This window comes from Quercus robur, chromosome 5 (assembly GCF_932294415.1).
Source record: "Quercus robur chromosome 5, dhQueRobu3.1, whole genome shotgun sequence".
In the NCBI taxonomy this organism is placed as follows: domain Eukaryota; kingdom Viridiplantae; phylum Streptophyta; class Magnoliopsida; order Fagales; family Fagaceae; genus Quercus; species Quercus robur.
Window position 1 is genome coordinate 26,824,052 of NC_065538.1, and position 18,087 is coordinate 26,842,138.

Below are 18,087 nucleotides of genomic sequence, written 5' to 3' on the forward strand. Positions count from 1 at the left end.
TTTTGAACTTTCAATTGGTATCAGAGTGGGTACACTTCTAGTGGTTTCATTACCATTGTGTGATCCTTGACTCCCTATTGAGATGGATCGGTCTCAATCCCTAAATGCACCTCCATATTTTGATGGTAGTAATTATGCTTTTTGGAAGGTTCGCATGAGAGCATTTCTGTGTTCCATTGATGAATCTGTTTGGGATGCTGTTGAGATTGGTTGGACCAAACCTGAGGCAGCCAAATCCACATGGGATAAGGCAGTACTCGTTGCATCTAATGCTAATAGTAAAGCACTCAATGCTATTTTCTGTGGTGTGTCTCCAGATGAATTTCACAGGATCTCTCACATTACCGTTGCCAAAGAAGCATGGGAGATATTGAAGACCACTTACGAAGGCACGAAGAAAGTAAAGGACACCAAGCTGCAGATGCTAACCACTCGGTTTGAGGAGTTAAAAATGAGTGAGGATGAGTCTTTTGAGTCTTTCTATAGCAAGCTGAATGAGGTGATTGTAAGCAAGTTCAATTTGGGAGAGAAAACGGAGGATTCTAAAATTGTAAGGAAGATCCTTTGATCATTGCCGGAAACTTTTCGTGCCAAAGTGACAGCAATTAAAGAGAGCAAAGACCTTGATGACATCAAAGTCCAAGAGCTGGTTGGTTCTCTTCAGACTTATGAAATGTCGCTACCCAATCAACGGCTTGCTCTTAAGACCATTAATGAGAAGGTAGAAGACCATGACTCATCGGGAGAAGATGTGGTTGACAAAGATGTTGCATACCTTGTAAAAAATTTCCAAAAATTCTTGAAATTCAAGAATAATGGCAAATTTGGTGATAAAGGAAAATCCAAAGTTCAGGAAGGAAGAAAAGGGAATTCAAAAAGAAAGATGGAAAAGAATCCCAATCTACACAAGGTGTCACTTGTTTCGAATGCAATGGGCATGAACACTTTAAGAAAGAATGTCCGAATTATTTGAAATCGAAATGCAAAGTGTATGCCACAACATTGAGTGACTCGGATTCATCTGACTCAGATTCTGAAGAAAGCTGTGATGGAGAGGGGAACTATTCAGTTTTTATGACTATTGCCTATGTTGAGTCTTCAGACGAGTTGAATTTGCTTGTACGAGACCTTGGAGAACATAGTGATGAAGAATCATTGGGAGTTGTTGAAGAATCAGATGTTGAAGAAGATGAAAGCACAGCCAATCTTCAAGAGAATTATAACTCTCTCCTGGAGAAATCGGGTGAGTACACAAGGGTGGCCAAGGCAGCTGTGAGAAAAATGAAGAAGGCAGAGGAGGACTATAAGAGTCTCCTAATCCGATATAGGGAGGCCAAATGTGAGATAGAAACACTGAACGGTGAGCTGTCAGAAGCTTACACAAAAGTGAGATTTCTTGAGCAAGAGGTTGTGCAAGCGAATGCTAAAATAGAGAGAGTCACCACCAAGAAGCTAGATGATGTTATTTCATCTCAAAAGAGCTTTTCAGACAAATCCGGATTGGGATATACTAGAGGAAGTAGCTCTTCTGGAAATGTCACTAAAGAAGTGAAGTTTATAAAGGCCAAAGAATTAGCTGATGTTGGCCCTACTGCTGAGAAGCTCAAGATAGAGGAGAAGAGGAATGTGGGGAACGAATGGTTGTTAAATTCACGTAATCAATCTGTGGGCAGGTCTGAATCCCGAGCCAAGTCTCGTCCACGACCACGACCACGACCACAAAGAGGTCCTAGATCAAATTATGTGTGTCATCATTGCGGACTTCAAGGGCATACTCAACCAAATTGTCAAAAGCTGAGAGTAATGAATAGTGCAACTCCTCAAAGGCAATGAGGACCTAGAAATGATAGGAGAAATTGGGCGGGTGAACCATCAAGAGATCGAAACAGTGATCCTGGAATGATGAATGTGATGAAGATGATTGGTGCATTCACCAACTGCTTGGAAAGCTTCACATGAAGGTTTGAAAGTCCTAACTATCGTACCCAATCCTATAAGGAAATCACCCCAAATGCAAGTGACATGTGGGTGAAAAAGGGTACTCATGCATAAGCATTACAACATGTCCATGCATTAATACTTCCTATGCTTTGTGACGGTGTTTGATTGTTTGCTTGTTGTTTATGTTGATGATTGTTTGTTTGTTTATTTGTGCATACTTTTGGTCATTTTTGTTTTTGTTCAATCTTTTTCTTCTTATGTGTCAAAAATCCAAAAATCACATAAAAAAAAAAATAGAAAATAAAAAAGTGTGATTGACATTATTGAGTTTTGTTTCAAAACTTGTTTTGCCTTGTACCTTTGTGCTAATGGCTTTGTGTATTTTTGAGCATAGCTTGTTTCATTGCACTCTTATCACTGTGAGAGAAATCTTGAAATCTTTGTGATTGTTGTAAATAGATCTTCAAACTTGTCATGAATGATTAGTGAATGGTTATGTTGATCTTGAGTCATGCATAGACTTGTGACTATATATCTTCCCACTCTTTATTTTTGTTTTTGCTAAAAAGAGCTCACCAAATGTAAATCTCTAAATGAAAAGAGACATTGAGCTGCAAAAACCTGTCGCACATACTAGTATTTGACTAGGAAAAAGGGAAAGCGACCAAAGATTGAAGTAAATGTTTATTCAAAAAGCCAAAGGCTATCTCATCATAGTGAAATATCAAACATCACTCTCACAATGAGAGGTGATTGTCTCAAAATGATCAAAAAGATCAAATGGTATGATTGAAAGTGGAGTCAAATATAAAGTTCCAATTTATGTTATCATGTCTTGTGGGAGGTCATATATGTATACTTCTATAATTGAGATGGGTCACATGATCTAGTGCTAATTGTGTATGCCTTGGTTGAATTGATCATTGAAATTTCACATTAGACTAAGGACTAACTCATTGTTGATATCCACACAAAACACACAAGTTTATGTTCAATAAATGCCATATTCATTTGTGTGATTGTACTTGATGAAATGTGTTTTCACATGCTCAATCTTTGTTGATTCAAGCACAAAAAGATTTTTGAGTGTTTTAGGTGTTTTTGGAAAGTATTTTGTTCTTAAAATCTGAAAATTTCAAAAAATCATTTTTGCCCTGTTTTGTCAACTCATTTGCGGGTAAGTCAAGTCGCAGGCCTCAGTCGCGAGTTCACGGGTCAATTTTGGCGACTTGTTCGCGAGTGGAAGGTCCAGTCGCGAGGATTACTCAAAGATTTTCGCGGCTCAGCTCGCGACTCCCTCGCGGGTAGACCTTCCAGTCGCGAAAAACACTTAGAAATTTTTTTCAAAATTTTGTCTTTGAATGTTTTGGCGACTTGACCTGGCGACTCACTTAAGTCACGAAAAACGCGTGTTTGGCAAAATAGGGGCAGTTTTTAAATCTTTTTTAGTTTTCCTTCGAACTTTTTGTGACTATTCATCTTCTCTCTCAACTGTCTCCTTCCCAAACGCTCCGTGTAACCATTTTCAAACTCCATTGTTGCTTCCTCTCAACTCAAAATCTTCAAGTAACAGATGGCTCCTTCATTCCCAAAGAAGAAAACTCCTGCAAAGAAAGCAGATAAAAGAATGAAAATGGGCCCTAACCTGTTCAGATCTGTTTCCCATTTTGAGAGATACAAGGATTTGAAGCTCAAAGGAATTTATCCAACGGTAGATGAATCTCCTTACTCAAAACCGAGTCCAATCAACATGCGTACATTCAATGAAAGCATTCGACATAGTCGAAAGAGAGCCAAACCGGAAACTTCCGCATTTCACAGTGGTTCTCATTTCAGCACTCTCTCCCTTGATGAAAAACTTGATCACATTGTATCCTCTGTACACGAGTTGAATACAAAGATGTCTGGACTCACATCTACTCTACACCATCACAGCATTCGATGGGATATGAAGTTTACCTCACTCCAAACTCAATTGGATCAGATTCAGAGGAGGCTAGAAGAGAATGTATGGCCTATTTCATGACAAAAAGGGGGAGTGATAGCCTGATCAGAGGGGGAGGATATTACCTAAGGGGGAGTGTTTCTGCATTTTTCTTCAGTTTAAGTTGTTATATTGTAATTTGTACCCATGTTGCTTATGTAAGCTTTTAGGGTTATCTTTTATGCATCTTTGTAGGCTTTATGGTTTGTACCTTGTTTTATGCAGCCTTTTATCCTTTGTTTAAATCAGTACATCTATCTAAATGTCTTGAATTTTCTTTTAAGTACTGTCACTCTTGTGCCCTTGTAGGATTGTTCCTAGATGCATATACTTAGTGTATTATACATTGGTTGAGTGTTGGGCATACAAGTAACTTGTTTTGTTCTTGTTAACTTGTATGTTCAAGTGTTCATTCCAAGTGTGAATGAGCACTGTGATCACTACCTTGTAGTGATTACTTGTTTGATCAAGCCATGATTTGGTTCTTAACTTCATCTTTGCTTGATCACTTTAAGCCTGTTTCATATGCATTTCATGTTTTTCTGCATACAATGATCATAGTGTATTGTTGTGTTTCAGGAGTTTTATGTTCTTATGATTCAAGTGCTTCACAACTTCTAGAGTTAGGTGTGAGTGAGTTTTGCTCAACTGTTCCCAACTCACATGTTAAGTCTAGAGTCTGTTTTAGGGTTTTGTCACGGAATAGCCAAAGGGGGAGATTGTAAGGTTGAATTTAATCAACCATCTTATTGGCTTTATTCCGTGCCAAATTTGCTTGTATTTCAGCATTTAGTAACCCCGTATTTAGGTGGGTTTTGTTATAAGGGTACTGAGTGAGATAGAGTGTTGAATGCTCAAGAGTGTGCAAGAAAACAGAGACTCGCGGCTTGATCTCGCGGGTGACTCGCGGCTGCAAGCCGCCAGATGTAGCACACGTGCCAAGCATGCCAGAAGGTGAATAGTCATGCTAGCTGGAGCACTACAGGACAAAACAGGACAACTGACCATATGGTTATCTCGCGACTCAGTCAAGTCGCGAGGCCAAGCCGCGAGCCACCCCTGTTTTGAAAAACCTGACGTTTCACATTCTCCTCTCACCTCAGTATAAATACCCCTTATACCCACAAATGAAAGAGAGCTTCCAGAGAGAATTTTGAGAGAGAAACCCTAGAGTAAAACAAGATTGATTCACCTACAATCTATACATTAGAGTCTCTTCAAATTCCTCAACTCTCTTCCTCTCCATTATCAAACCCTTGAGAGGCATTTTACCAAAACCTTGTTCTCACCATATTCATTATTGTGAGAGGGCTGTTTGGTGTTCTAGGAAGCAGTTAGGAAGGAACCAATCTACATTGGTTGATGCTATGGTCAAGTAGCAGAATCCGGGAACCTAGAAAAGAAAAAGGTCCGGCGCAACCTCGTTGGAGCAAGAAGTTTGGAGAGCTTAGGTGCACTAGGTAGATTAGGCTTGGAGGGTCTATTGCTGTCTATGTATCCCAATTACATTTTCTAGTGGATTGTTTACCGCTTGGAGGGCGGCGGAGAGGTTTTACGCCGAGGGCTTCGGTTTCCTCTTCGATAACACATCGTGTGTTGTCTTTGTGTTTGCATCTTCCTTCCCTTTTATCTTTGTCTTTTATTATCTGCTGTGGGTTGTGATTTTAATTTGACTTAGATAGTTTTTCCAATTCTATATTATAGCTTTTGTTCATTTTCTGCACACTAGTTGTTTGACATAAAGCTTGAATTGGTTAATTTGTAATTTAGGGGTCTAAACGTTCAAGGGTGTTTTTACACTTTTTGAACTTTCAGTAGTTGGGAAAGAACATTTTTTTTTTGAGAAGTTGCGAAAGAACTTGGTTCAAACAAAAACATTTTTCATATTCTAAAAGTGACAAACTTCTATTTTCATGGATTTTTAAAAGATAAAATTTAGTTATATTTGCATTTGTGTTCTTAGTTTGATGTATTGATTTTGCATGGTCTGCTTTACTGAACACAACAACATTCGTTGGATCCTTTTGGTTGGACTTTGGATATAGCTATGAACACAACCACAATATTGCCTCCAGGTTTCTAAGGCCCACATGGCAAAACAATATTGGACCTTTCAATACTAGAAGATTTCAATGAATATCATATATTTAAATACTGTTAAGTTGATATCATAATAATAATAATAATAATAATAATAATAATAATAATAATAATAATATATAGTTTAATAAATGTTTGAAACGTATAGCTACATGATTTTATTTTACAAATTCAATTTTGGTGTTGTAGTAAAATAAACCAAAATTAAATTTTATATTGTACTCAATACTTTTCCCGTGCATCACATGGGTTAGCGACTAATTATTGTAAATCAGTTAGCAATATCACTTTTTATTTTTCTATCTATTATGCATAAGTGAATAACATTTTTTGGATTTGTTATAAAACGAGATAGGTGTTATGAATTTAGCAAGATTAGGGGTTGTGTAGGACCGAGCAGCTTGGCCACTTGAAAACTGAATTTGATTTTTTTTCTTTCTTGTTTCTCTGATGCTTTAAGTCTGCAAATGAATTATGTATAATTATTTTGGACTCGTTGAGGATGCCTATGAGATGGTGATTTGGCTAAAACAAGTAGTATTAGAACTTTAGGACCTTAGATCTAAATTTAATGGGTCGTGACCACTGTTTTTGTTGTGGGGATCGGAGTAAAAGAAATAAAATGATTAATTTTTTTTCTTCTTGTATATACAACTTTAGGACCTTAGATCTAAATTTAATGGGTCGTGACCACTGTTTTTGTTGTGGGGAATAAAAAAAAAATGATTAATTTTTTTTCTTGTATATTATATACAATAATCTAAGTTAGTATTCTAAATACAATTTAGTATACAATACAACTATATTGTACAATAGTCTAAAAAAATGATTAATAGTTTAAAAATCGGTAAGACAACAACCATTAAATGCATAAATAAATATAATTATATAAGTGATCATACATTTTTGTCACATTAATAATAATTTATTATATTTATATGTAATATCAATTAAATAAAATATATATAATAAAGAAGAATAGTAACATACCTAGAAGTAGGACTAGGAGTGACACAAAACTAAGAAAATAAATAGTAATTGATATAAGTTTTTGCTTTTGAAGTGTATCACTTTTTTATTTTTTAACTATACAAGTGGTCATTCTCTTGGAATTGGAGCAAGCATTAAAAGACTTTTTGAACTTGAAAATCTTCAGAGCACTCATCAAACTATTTTTTGCTTTTTGTAATCTTAGACTACAACTAATTTTGTAACTAAAATTTGTCTATTTTTTTTTGTCGCTTATTTTTTTCAACCATTTGAAAAATCCATACTGGAAAATTAAAGTTTAAAAAAGTTTGTACTTTCCTTAGTTGTGTTTTAGATTTTTTTAGTTGATTCAATTACATATTTGTATTGGTCAATGAATCACACAATCGAATTTAATTGTAGTTAAAAATAATCCCTTTTGTGCAATATTATTAATATATCCACATGGTTGGATTTAAATGAAAAATCTAAAACACTGACATTAAGGAACAATAATTCTAGAATCACAATAATTTTCACAATTAGTGAGGTGACATATTGTTAATGGTAGATAATAAGGTAATGTTAGTAGTGGATTTGGATGTGAACCAAACAAGGAAGTCAATTTATATCGTACTAGTATTGGTACTGTTTTAAAATGTACAAAAATAAAATGTTGGGCTGTATCCGGAACTTTTTAGGTGTTTTGCCTGGTATTGATGTTTTGGTTAGACCAATAAAAAAATGTTAAAAAGCATGTTGTTTAAGCTAATACATTGAATCTCTCAAGTGTTTAGGAAAATTGTTGAATTTGATAGGCCACAAATTGAATGACCCATTGTGATAGAAATTAATTAATTAATTAGTCAAGTTATTAATTAATCAATTTATTATGCAAACGCGTGTTAGCACAAACAAATCACCAATAAACTAAATAAGCAGCGGAAAATAAATAACATGGTGGTTTGTTTACGAATGGGGAAAACCTAACGACAAAAACCCTATCAGGTGATTTTCAGGTCACCACTCCTGAAACTCCACTATTATCACAACAAGCGGTTACAAGTAAATGAATCCCAGTACCTTATACCAACCTACAGTTGAACCCTTATCCCAATACCCAATTGGACTTGTTCTATAATAACAGTTCCCCTTTTAGATGCACGGCTCCCAAGTACGTGACTAACTAATCTGATGCACGGATCCCAGTACGCGGATCCTAGTACGTAGCTTACTCCTCTGCAGGAATCCCAGTACGTGACTAACTCCACAGCAACCCTTTGATTGTTGTAGTTGATTTGCAGCAGCTTCACATGGAAACACCAATAAGATTTTCAATGTTGGTGCAAGAGACTTTGCTTGATTACAGAACCCAAAGGCGTACAAGAAATGCAGCAAGAACTCTTTCTGCTGTAGGAGGAGGCTAGGGTTTCAAAAAGAAAACCTTATGAAACTCTCTAGGGTTAGGTTTTTCTTTTTCCCACCTCCTTTAAATAGGAGCTTAATGGGCTCTCCTATTCCAAATAGGTTTACACAAACCTTGGGTTTTCCTAATCCAATAAGGATTATACAAACCCATAAACAAATAGCCTTTTAGAATAAAAACATTGCTGGCTATAATCTGAAAACCTGTAAGCTCGATCGATCTAGGAATCTGTCGAGCTTTAATGAGTCTCGACAGATCGAGCTTCTATCGAGCAGGTATCGAGACCTGCAGATTGCACTTTTTTTGAACAGTTCTTGAGTAGTCTTCATGTTTTCAATTTAACCACTTGTAATGATCATCTTGAACCTACTTAAATTTACCCGAATACGAGTAAAGTGCGTTTTGTCAAAGGATATGCCAATTACATAAAAATATGTCTCCAACAATCTCCCCCTTTGGCAATCTATGACAAAACCACAAGAGTACATTGAATATCCTAGAATACATTCTACTCAAGATTAAAGAATAAATAAGCCTAGTCTAAAAGATCTGAACCTTGGAAGTTGCTGCAAGAAGAAGGTTCGGAATCTTGACTTGGCTTTAACTTGTCTTCCTGAAAGGCACTAAACAAAACACATCAAGGTACCATGTCGAAAATAATGACAAGTTAAATAAACAAGAAACATGTGTATAAAGAGAGAAAAGAAACAACACATGTGAGATAAAGAGTGAAACACATACATCATCATCAAATATAGAATCAACACATGATGTATGTAAATGGTTACAAAACCAAAAGATACACAACACAAATAAAAATATATCAATATCAATGTGTATCAAACTAGCTCTCCTCCTAAGTTAGTTACATCAAAAATATTCTTCCCTTTAACATGAAGTTCTCCCCCTAAATCTATTACTCCCCCTGAGGAAAAACATTCAATTCTCAAATTTCTCTCCCTTTTTGACACGATTGTCAAAGGGCATAAAAAGCCAAAAGACATGACGGAGACAAACAGAAAATTGACATAGAGGGAACAAGGAGAACTAGGAACCATCGACTTACAAGAAAAAGAAAAACAAGATGCTATGGACACAAAGGAAAAAAATGCAAAACAGAGAAAAATGAAATGCATGTAAGGGAAGCTCAATCGATCGAGAGGTGGCGAGACAGGTGTCGAGCATAATAGACGTCGACAAATGTAGCTGTCGAGGATCTGTCGAGGGACAAATCAACAAAAAGGCTAAAAAGATCTCGATCGATCCACCAGGTGTTGAGGAGTTGTCGAGATTGCGATTAGAAAAAGCTTTAGGAAGCTCGACAGATAGCTAGCTATCGAGGAGGTGTTGAGCCAGCTTTCAAAACAGTTTTTCGAGAAGAGAAAAACACAGACATGAATGCAATTCAACATGCAACTCAACCAACGATCTAATCAACATATTAAGCTCTTAAAATCATCTCTCAAATGAAAATTTAAGCATATGGATCTCCAAAAACACACACACACACACTAAACAAGTCTAACCAATTTTATATTTCAAAAACAAGTCAAGACAGTTTAGTGAGCATACATTAATATATGTAAAACCTTGTGATGGCTAAATCATATTGTATTTGCACATGTATCAAGAATATCAAAGAATATTGCGTGTTGTGTGTGAAAAACATCGCAAGATTGCATAAGTGTATGCATGTTATGATGATTTGAGAAATGAGAAAATCTTTAACTCACACACAATCATAACTGCTTGATGGGGACTATCACCTTTGAGGTACATCCTATAACTCCCACATCTCCTAGAATACACGCTTGCAATCATTTTAAAAGCATTTTTGATCTTTTTGCTTTTGATTCTTCTTTGCATATTTTTCTTTTAAGCATATCATGCATGGGTATATTAGAGAAAGAAAATAAATACCCAATGATATTTGACATTCCAATACAGGTGTCATATTATGATTGGTGGGCAACAGTGGTGAGATGGTTATTAATGCTTTTCTCTTAGGATTTTTTAGTCATTCTCGTCAAAAAGAGTGATACGAGTGTTAAGTACAAGAGACAACTTAATCTTATTCATCACAAACACAAGCCACAAAGCTCACTTGCTTAGTTGTGGATAGAGATGCCCATCTAAGCTACAAATGATACAAAGTTTAGAAGATTTTGTTTCAATGGCTATCTAAAGTACACAAGTACCAATGTACACAAAACACTGTTTTTGTATTTTTATGATTTTTCAATTTTTTTTTTCTGAATTTTGAAAACAAAACAAAATAAAAAAAATAAACAACCAAACAAAAACAGATAAACAACATGAAAGAATGAAAGAAATATGCATATGCATGAAGGCATGATAGAAGGGTGCAGATGCATGAAAGCATGATTCCAAAAGCAGATAAGAAATCAAGCAAAGAGAGTCCTACTTTAGATAGAAAGAATTAAAGTAGAGGACAAACAGAAAAGACAATTAAGTCTTAGGATCCTTTATCACCCACACAACACGAGTCTTTGGCCGTGAAGATGAAAAGACACGTGCCCTAGTATGATTACTATAGGACATAGAGGAATTAGAATTCCCTTGAAATTGAGTTAAAAAGCTCAAAACTTTTAATAACTCACCAATAATAGGTACAGAGCCTTTAGACAAAGGATGAGACCTATTTGACACTCGCTTATGAGGAAGCAACTTGAAACAATTAGGACGAGTGTAACCGGAAGCACCACAATGGTGACAAACATGAGTAGTTTTCAAACTACTATGCTTCCTAGAAGGAGGTCTAACCTTAGAGGTTGACAAAGACCTTAATTTAGGACAATTTGGTCTAATATGACCAACAATATGACAATGATGACAAGTGGGGACAAATTCAGAATTTTTATTCAACATAGGAGGAGTTTTAGACATAGGTTTAGAAACTTCAGCGTTAACATCAGATTGTTTACCTTTGTCTATCCTAGCAATATTAGCCTTCAACTCTTCATTATTCCTTTTAAATGGAGGAATATAAAAATCTTTTTCTTTTGAGTTAGGCTTAACAACAAGTTTGGCACTAGTTAATTTTTCAACTTCAGTTTTAGATTCAACTAGTTGCTCTTCCAAACTTTTAATTTTGTTCACCTGAGATGAAATTTGATTTTTAAAATTCTCATTCAAATTATTGGCTTCATTCAATTTTGCAATCAAATCATCTTTTTCAAGCTTGACCTTTTTAAATTTAGCTTTTAATTTTGTAGAACATTCAAAAGATTTCATACAAAAATTATAAAGCTTGCAATAGGCATCTTGAATATCATCATCATCATTCAACATAAGATCATGCAAATCAAAACAATCAAGAGTTTCCATGACAACAGGGGTCAATGGATCACACAGCAAAAATTAAATCCTAATCAGAGTGTACTTGCTCTGATACCACTTGATAGGCCACAAACTGAATGACCCCTTATGATAGAAATTAATTAGCCAAGTTATTAATTAATCAATTTATTATGCAAATGCGTGGTAACACAAACAAATCACCAATAAACTAAATAAGCAGCGAAAAATAAATAACACGGTGATTTGTTTACGAATGGGGAAAACCTAACGGCAAAAACCCCACCGGGTGATTTTCAAGTCACCACTCCTGAAACTCCACTATTATCATAACAAGCGGTTACAAGTAAAGGAATCCCAGTATCTTATACCAACCTACAGTTGAACCCTTACCCCAATACCTAATTGGACTTGTTATGTAGTGACAGTTCCTCTTTCAGATGCACGGCTCCCAAGTATGTGACTAACCAATCTGATGCGTGGATCCCAGTACGCGGATCCTGTATGCGGCTTACTCCTTTGCACGAATCCTAGTACGTGACTAACTCCACAGCAACCTTTTGATTGTTGTAGTTGATTTGCAGCAGATTCACATGGAAACACCAATAAGATCTTCAATGTTGATGCAAGAGACTTTGCTTGGTTATAGAATCTAAAGGCGTACAAGAAACGCAGCAAGAACTCTTTCTTTTGTAGGAGGAGGCTAGGGTTTCAAAAAGAAAACCTTATGAAGCTCTCTAGGGTTAGGTTTTTCTTTTTCCCACATCCTTTAAATAGGAGTTTAATGGGCTCTCCTATTTCAAATAGGTTTACACAAACCTTGGGTTTTCCTAGTCCAATAAGGATTATACAAACCCATAAACAAATAGCCTTTTAGAATAAAAACATTGCTGGCTATAATCTGAAAACCCGTAAGCTCGATCAATCGAGGAATCTATTGAGCTTTAATGAATCTCGACAGATCGAGCTTCTATCGAGCAGGTATCGAGACCTGCAGATTGCACTTTTCTTGAACAGTTCTTGAGTAGTCTTCATGTTTTCAATTTAACCATTTGTAATGATCATCTTGAACCTACTTAAATTTACCCGAATACAAGTAAAGTGCGTTTTGTCAAAGGATATGCCAATTACATAAAAATATGTCCCCAACAGAATTCACTCACTCTCACACGCTATATACAAGTTAACTCTTTCTTCAACAAACTTTACTATAACTCATATTTTTATTAAGTTTCAATTAATTTAAATTTTAATGTAATTTAATTTAAAATTTACTAACAAATAACGCTTGAAAACTCCGATCCTTTAATATACATGCATATTATTGATCATAAGGTTTCATTTATCTCAATAAGTTTCTTGGTAGTAGCATAAAACACTACTAAAACATATATATGAATATGATTACAACAGAAACGGTTTCTACTATTTTCTTTTTTTGAAAGGAAAATTGATCATTATTACTAAAAAAATCTTTTTTTTTCTTCCCATTTATTTTTTCCTTGAAATGTTATTTAAAACTAAATATCATTTTAGTTATTTTAGGATTCTTAGCATGCTACTTTCAAATTTTCAATAACTTATAGTCTTATACACTTAAAACAGGTTCAAAATAAAACAGAAAGGAAATAGCTACCTCTGGAATTTAAAAAATACCAGTGTCAAAATGTTTGGACTTAAAAATAAATAATAAGTAAAAAAAATAAAAATAAAAGGACAGTCAAATATGGTTGTGCCATATTTGACCGCTATGTCGGTAAAGGTTTTCCCCTTCAATTACGCCTTCGTGGCTAGCCAATAGGAAAAGTCTCAGCCATCTTCAAAGAAGAAGGACTAGATGTAATTTACTTGGATGTGACAGAACACGACTTGATGACTTTTACTCACTCAAATCATTTAGAGCCCGTTTGATTTGTCATTTGAAAACACAGTAAACACTGAACACTAGTGTTCAAAAACAAAAAAAATATGTTTGGTGTACCAATTTTGTCCTTATTGTCACATGTTATAAAATGCACTATCTCTGTTGAAATCAAATGAGCCATTAATTTCCCTCTTTCTTCCTTTTAATTTTTTTAGAGGATCAGAAGTGAGTTTCAAGAAACATTGAAAAGATGTCTCTATTTGGGAAGGTAGAAGCTGAAACAGAGATCAAGGCCTCTGCATATAAGTTTTATGAGGTTAACAGCAAGCGAGTAGCTGAGGCACCGAAATTTTGCCCTAACTTTTTACAGAGTGTTGATTTAGTTGAAGGTGAATGGGGACAAGAGGGCTGTGTCGTTTGCTGGTATTTTATCTTCGGTAAGTCAATCAATATTTGTTGATCATGTCTTATGAATTCCTGAACACTCTAACATTTTATGTAATACTTGCCCTTACAAATGCTTATAGCTAGCCCGATCAACTGTGTATGTCTAAGATTTACTATAGATTGTGTTGATGACTTGGTGGGAAAAAAAAAAAAAAAGGAATTGTAATGTGTTGTTGGGGTGAGCTGACATATCTTTATATATTATTTTAATTAATTTTCTATAAACTAAATCGGAAAAAAAAAATCAATAAATGGAAGGGGTTTACTTTTTTTTTTTTTTTTTTGGGTCAAGAATAAGGTTTGGCCAAAGATTTCTAATTTTTTTACGTTTATGTTTGGATTGGAAGTTGAAAGGAAATTTTTTTATTAGATTTGAATTTTGATAAGTTCACTGTCATATTATATTTTTTATTCATACAAAATTTTAAGATAATTAAAGATCAATAATTATGTTATTGATAAAATATTTAAATTTTAAGCTTTGGTGGTCTTAAATTATGCTCTTTAAAGTCATTGTCAACTTCTTGTTGAAGAACAAACCCACAAAAATCAGCTCCAACAGTCTCTACAAAATGTAAAATGTAATTTAGATTTACTAAAGTTCTTCTCTTGACCCATTTTCTCTTCTTAAAAAATTCCACGGCTGAACAAGAGCATATCCAATAAGTTCCTTAAAGCCATTATTAGAGAGTAAACACACAAAAATTACTCTCCAACAACCTTTCTAACTCTTTTTTTTTTTAGAGTTTCTATAGTAACTCTATTGAAGAAGAAAGCACACTGTAGCAACTCCAAATATTTTTTTCTCTTAAAAAAATCCCTTGGTTGATTAAAAGATGACTCTCTTTCTCTCTCTAAGAGAATAACCTTTGAATCCCCAAGAAGAACTCTAGAATCCATTGGAAAAGAGAAAGGAAATTTTTTTATTAAAACTTTAATTAATTAAATCTGAATGTACAATAGAGTTCAACCATAAATACAAGGACAAAATTACATTTGGAACAATAGGGGCTATGCCCCTTGGCCCCTACTTTTTTTTATTATATATATATATATTTGTAAAATTTTTATATTATGGGTCCGTTTGGATTGAGGTTATTGTTGCTGAAACTGAAAATTGAAAACTGAAAACACTGTAGTAAAATAATTTTTAAATGTGTGAAAAGTACCGTGAGATCAATTTTTAATATTTTTAATGCGTGAACAGTACTGCTACGGTGCATAAACAGTAATTTTTGTTTCTGCACAATAAATTTACTATTCATGCGTTGAAAAAAAAAAAAAAAAAAAAGGACAAAAACGTGGAAGGAAAACGTGAACGTTGGTTTCAGCTGAAACCAACGCTCACTATGTGCCCGTTTGGATTCATTCGAATCCAGCGTCTGCGTTTTCTGATATATATATATATATATATATTTTTTTTTTTTTTGTAGCCGCATAATATTACCAAGTCAACTGTGAATAGTGCATCCATGCACTGTTCACGGACCCACACATTCCACTTTTCAGCAACTTTTTTATTAAAAATGGGTCTTACAATACTATTCACACATTTAAAAATTATTTTGCTACAGTGTTTTCAGATTCAGTTTTCAGTTTCAGCAAAAATAAGCCCAATCCAAACGGACCCTATATAGTTATTATTTGAAGTTAAATTTCAAAAATTACAGCTAATTTCATCTCAAAAATTAAATTGACCAAAAGACATAAAAAAAAAAAAAAAATGAAAATAGTCAACTAGCCCATACCTATAACCCTCTTTTAAAAAGGAAGAAAATTTTAGTTGATTAATATGCCAACTCAAGTGCTGCTACCATATTGAAGGCATTACCGATAACAGTTATCAACTTGATGCAGTATTGCATCTAGATCCTCAATGCTACCCAATGAAATCAACTAGGTCGAAGGCTCTCTCTCTCTCTCTCGTTCTGTGCAAATAAATATATGGATTAAACTTATTAATAATTATGCATTCTTAATTATAAAATTCTTTTTTTTTTTTGAGAAGTTAATTATAAAATTCTTAAACTTTATGGTTGGATAACATATTATTTGTTTTATATTTTCCAAGTTAATTTACTAATTTTATCAATAATAATATTAGTAAAAAAAAGAAAAAAGAAATCAGAGGGCCATTTGTTTGTTGGTATTTTCGGTGAGTAAAGCATCATATTGAATAGTTTTGATAAAGTCTAATAGGAAACACTATTTTTCATGTACATTTTATCAATATTATATTTTTCTCTCACTGCCTTAGACATCGACTAATCTTTTTTATTTATTTTTTTTTCCTCAAGGATTTTTCTTTAATCTTTATTTTTTGCCTTTGGAATTAAATGCATGAAAACATATGAATTACTTTGCCCAAGGATAATATAATTTTTTTGGTACTAATTAATATCAATGTACCATTTTAGAATATAAGAATTACTCTTACCTACGTGTTATATACTCTATACTATATCAATTGTAGTATGTTACTTGTTTAACGAGGAGCAAAATATGATTAGGCCTGCCTCAACAAGATATTTTGAATCAAGAAACTTAATTGAATCAATCCATCCAGGGAGAGAGAAAGCAAGCAACTTATTTGAATCAATCCACTATATTTTCTCCATTCTGAGCCTTCCACCATCTTTACCAAAAGCTCGTTTCTTCAACCGACAATCCTGGAAAGCCAATCCTTCCTCTCCTGTTTTAACTTAGCATGAACCTAGTTCCGCCCTTCTCCACATTTTTCACTACTACTGTGTCCACACTCGCTTCTCCTAAACCCCACCAGGCCGGCCCATTACTAAAACTTCTCTTCTCCATACTTGTTTCTTCCATCCCCAATTAACTTACTAGTTTACTTTTGAGTCTCGACAATGCATTTACAAGTAGTGTTTGAGAAGATGCAAAAACTTAAATTAAAACAGAAAATGGGCGAATCAAGTAGGTAAATTGGAAAAATCTGCAGCTAGTAGAGGACGTTAAAGCACTGATTGACAGAAGTCAGATTGTAAAGTAGTTTTGTTTAGGTTTCCTAGGGAAAGGAACTTTGTTGCTCATTGTCTGGCCAAGTGGGTTTTTGAGAATTTTGTGTTCTCACTTGTCAACTACCATGAGATACGTGCTTTTGTAATGTTGTTTGTTTGTTAATACATGCTTTTCCTTCCAGGTAAAATAAATCAGAAAAATATAGTTAGTAAACTATAATGAAGAGGGTGGTGTTTATATCTTGTATTTCTTGTTTTGAAGTTTGTACAATTGATTGTTTTTGTTTGAGTCGGTGGCAGATGGGAAAGCTGTAATGTCTAAGGAGGTAATGGAAGCCATTGATGACAAAAACCATTCAGTCACTTTCAAGGTGATTGGAGGAATACTCATGGAGTTGTACAAGAGTTTCAAATTCGTTGTTCAAGCCACTCCAAAGGGTGAGGGGAGCTTGGTCCGTTGGACTTTGGAATATGAGAAACTGAATGTCGATGATCCTGAATCAAACACAATGCTTGAATTTGCGATTGGTCTTACAAAAGATATCGATGCTCATCTTACCCACGAATAGCTTTGAAGAAAGATTATAGCTTGCGCAATTTTTATTTTTTGAGAAATAAGCACAATGTGTTTGTGTAAAATAAAACTTTTGAGAGCTTTAAAGACTAGAGCTTCCTCATTTATAGGTGAAATAAGCACAATATGTACTCATTTATGGGTACCACTAGAGCTTTCTCAATTGCCTCCTGTAGCATGTTATCTATATTGGATACATGAAATTAATAATGCTTCCTACAATATCTATAACTAGTTGTTGTTGTTGTTGTTGTTGTTGTTGTTTTTTTTTTTTTTTTTTTTTTTTTTTGTGATACCATATAAAGAAAAAGTCCAAGTTAGCTAACAACATGATCCATACTAGGCCAGCAGTAGTGAGTTGGCATTTTTGATGTTTACTACTAAACCGTGAGAAACGTAATTAAAAACATGTAGTCAAATTATAATGTTCATATGTTATGTTCTAGAATGATTTATTGCGATAAATTTATTCTTGAATGTTTAGTT

General features: G+C 34.3%; 1 protein-coding gene across 3 annotated transcripts in view; it reads left to right on the forward strand.

The window, feature by feature from the left end:
* LOC126725659 (kirola-like) overlaps nucleotides 1-17,844 on the forward strand; it is a 30,524-nt gene extending 12,680 nt beyond the window's left edge. Inside the window, exons 2-3 of one of the 3 annotated variants that reach the window (XM_050430473.1) lie at nucleotides 13,992-14,039; nucleotides 17,328-17,844. In XM_050430473.1, the coding sequence (XP_050286430.1) occupies nucleotides 13,992-14,039; nucleotides 17,328-17,596 (317 nt within the window). In that variant the 3' untranslated portion in view covers nucleotides 17,597-17,844. Of the gene's footprint in view, nucleotides 1-13,836; nucleotides 14,040-17,327 lie in introns of all 3 variants that reach the window. The other 2 variants (XM_050430471.1, XM_050430472.1) reach the window with 2 other exon arrangements.
* The last annotated feature ends 243 nt before the right edge of the window (nucleotides 17,845-18,087 follow it).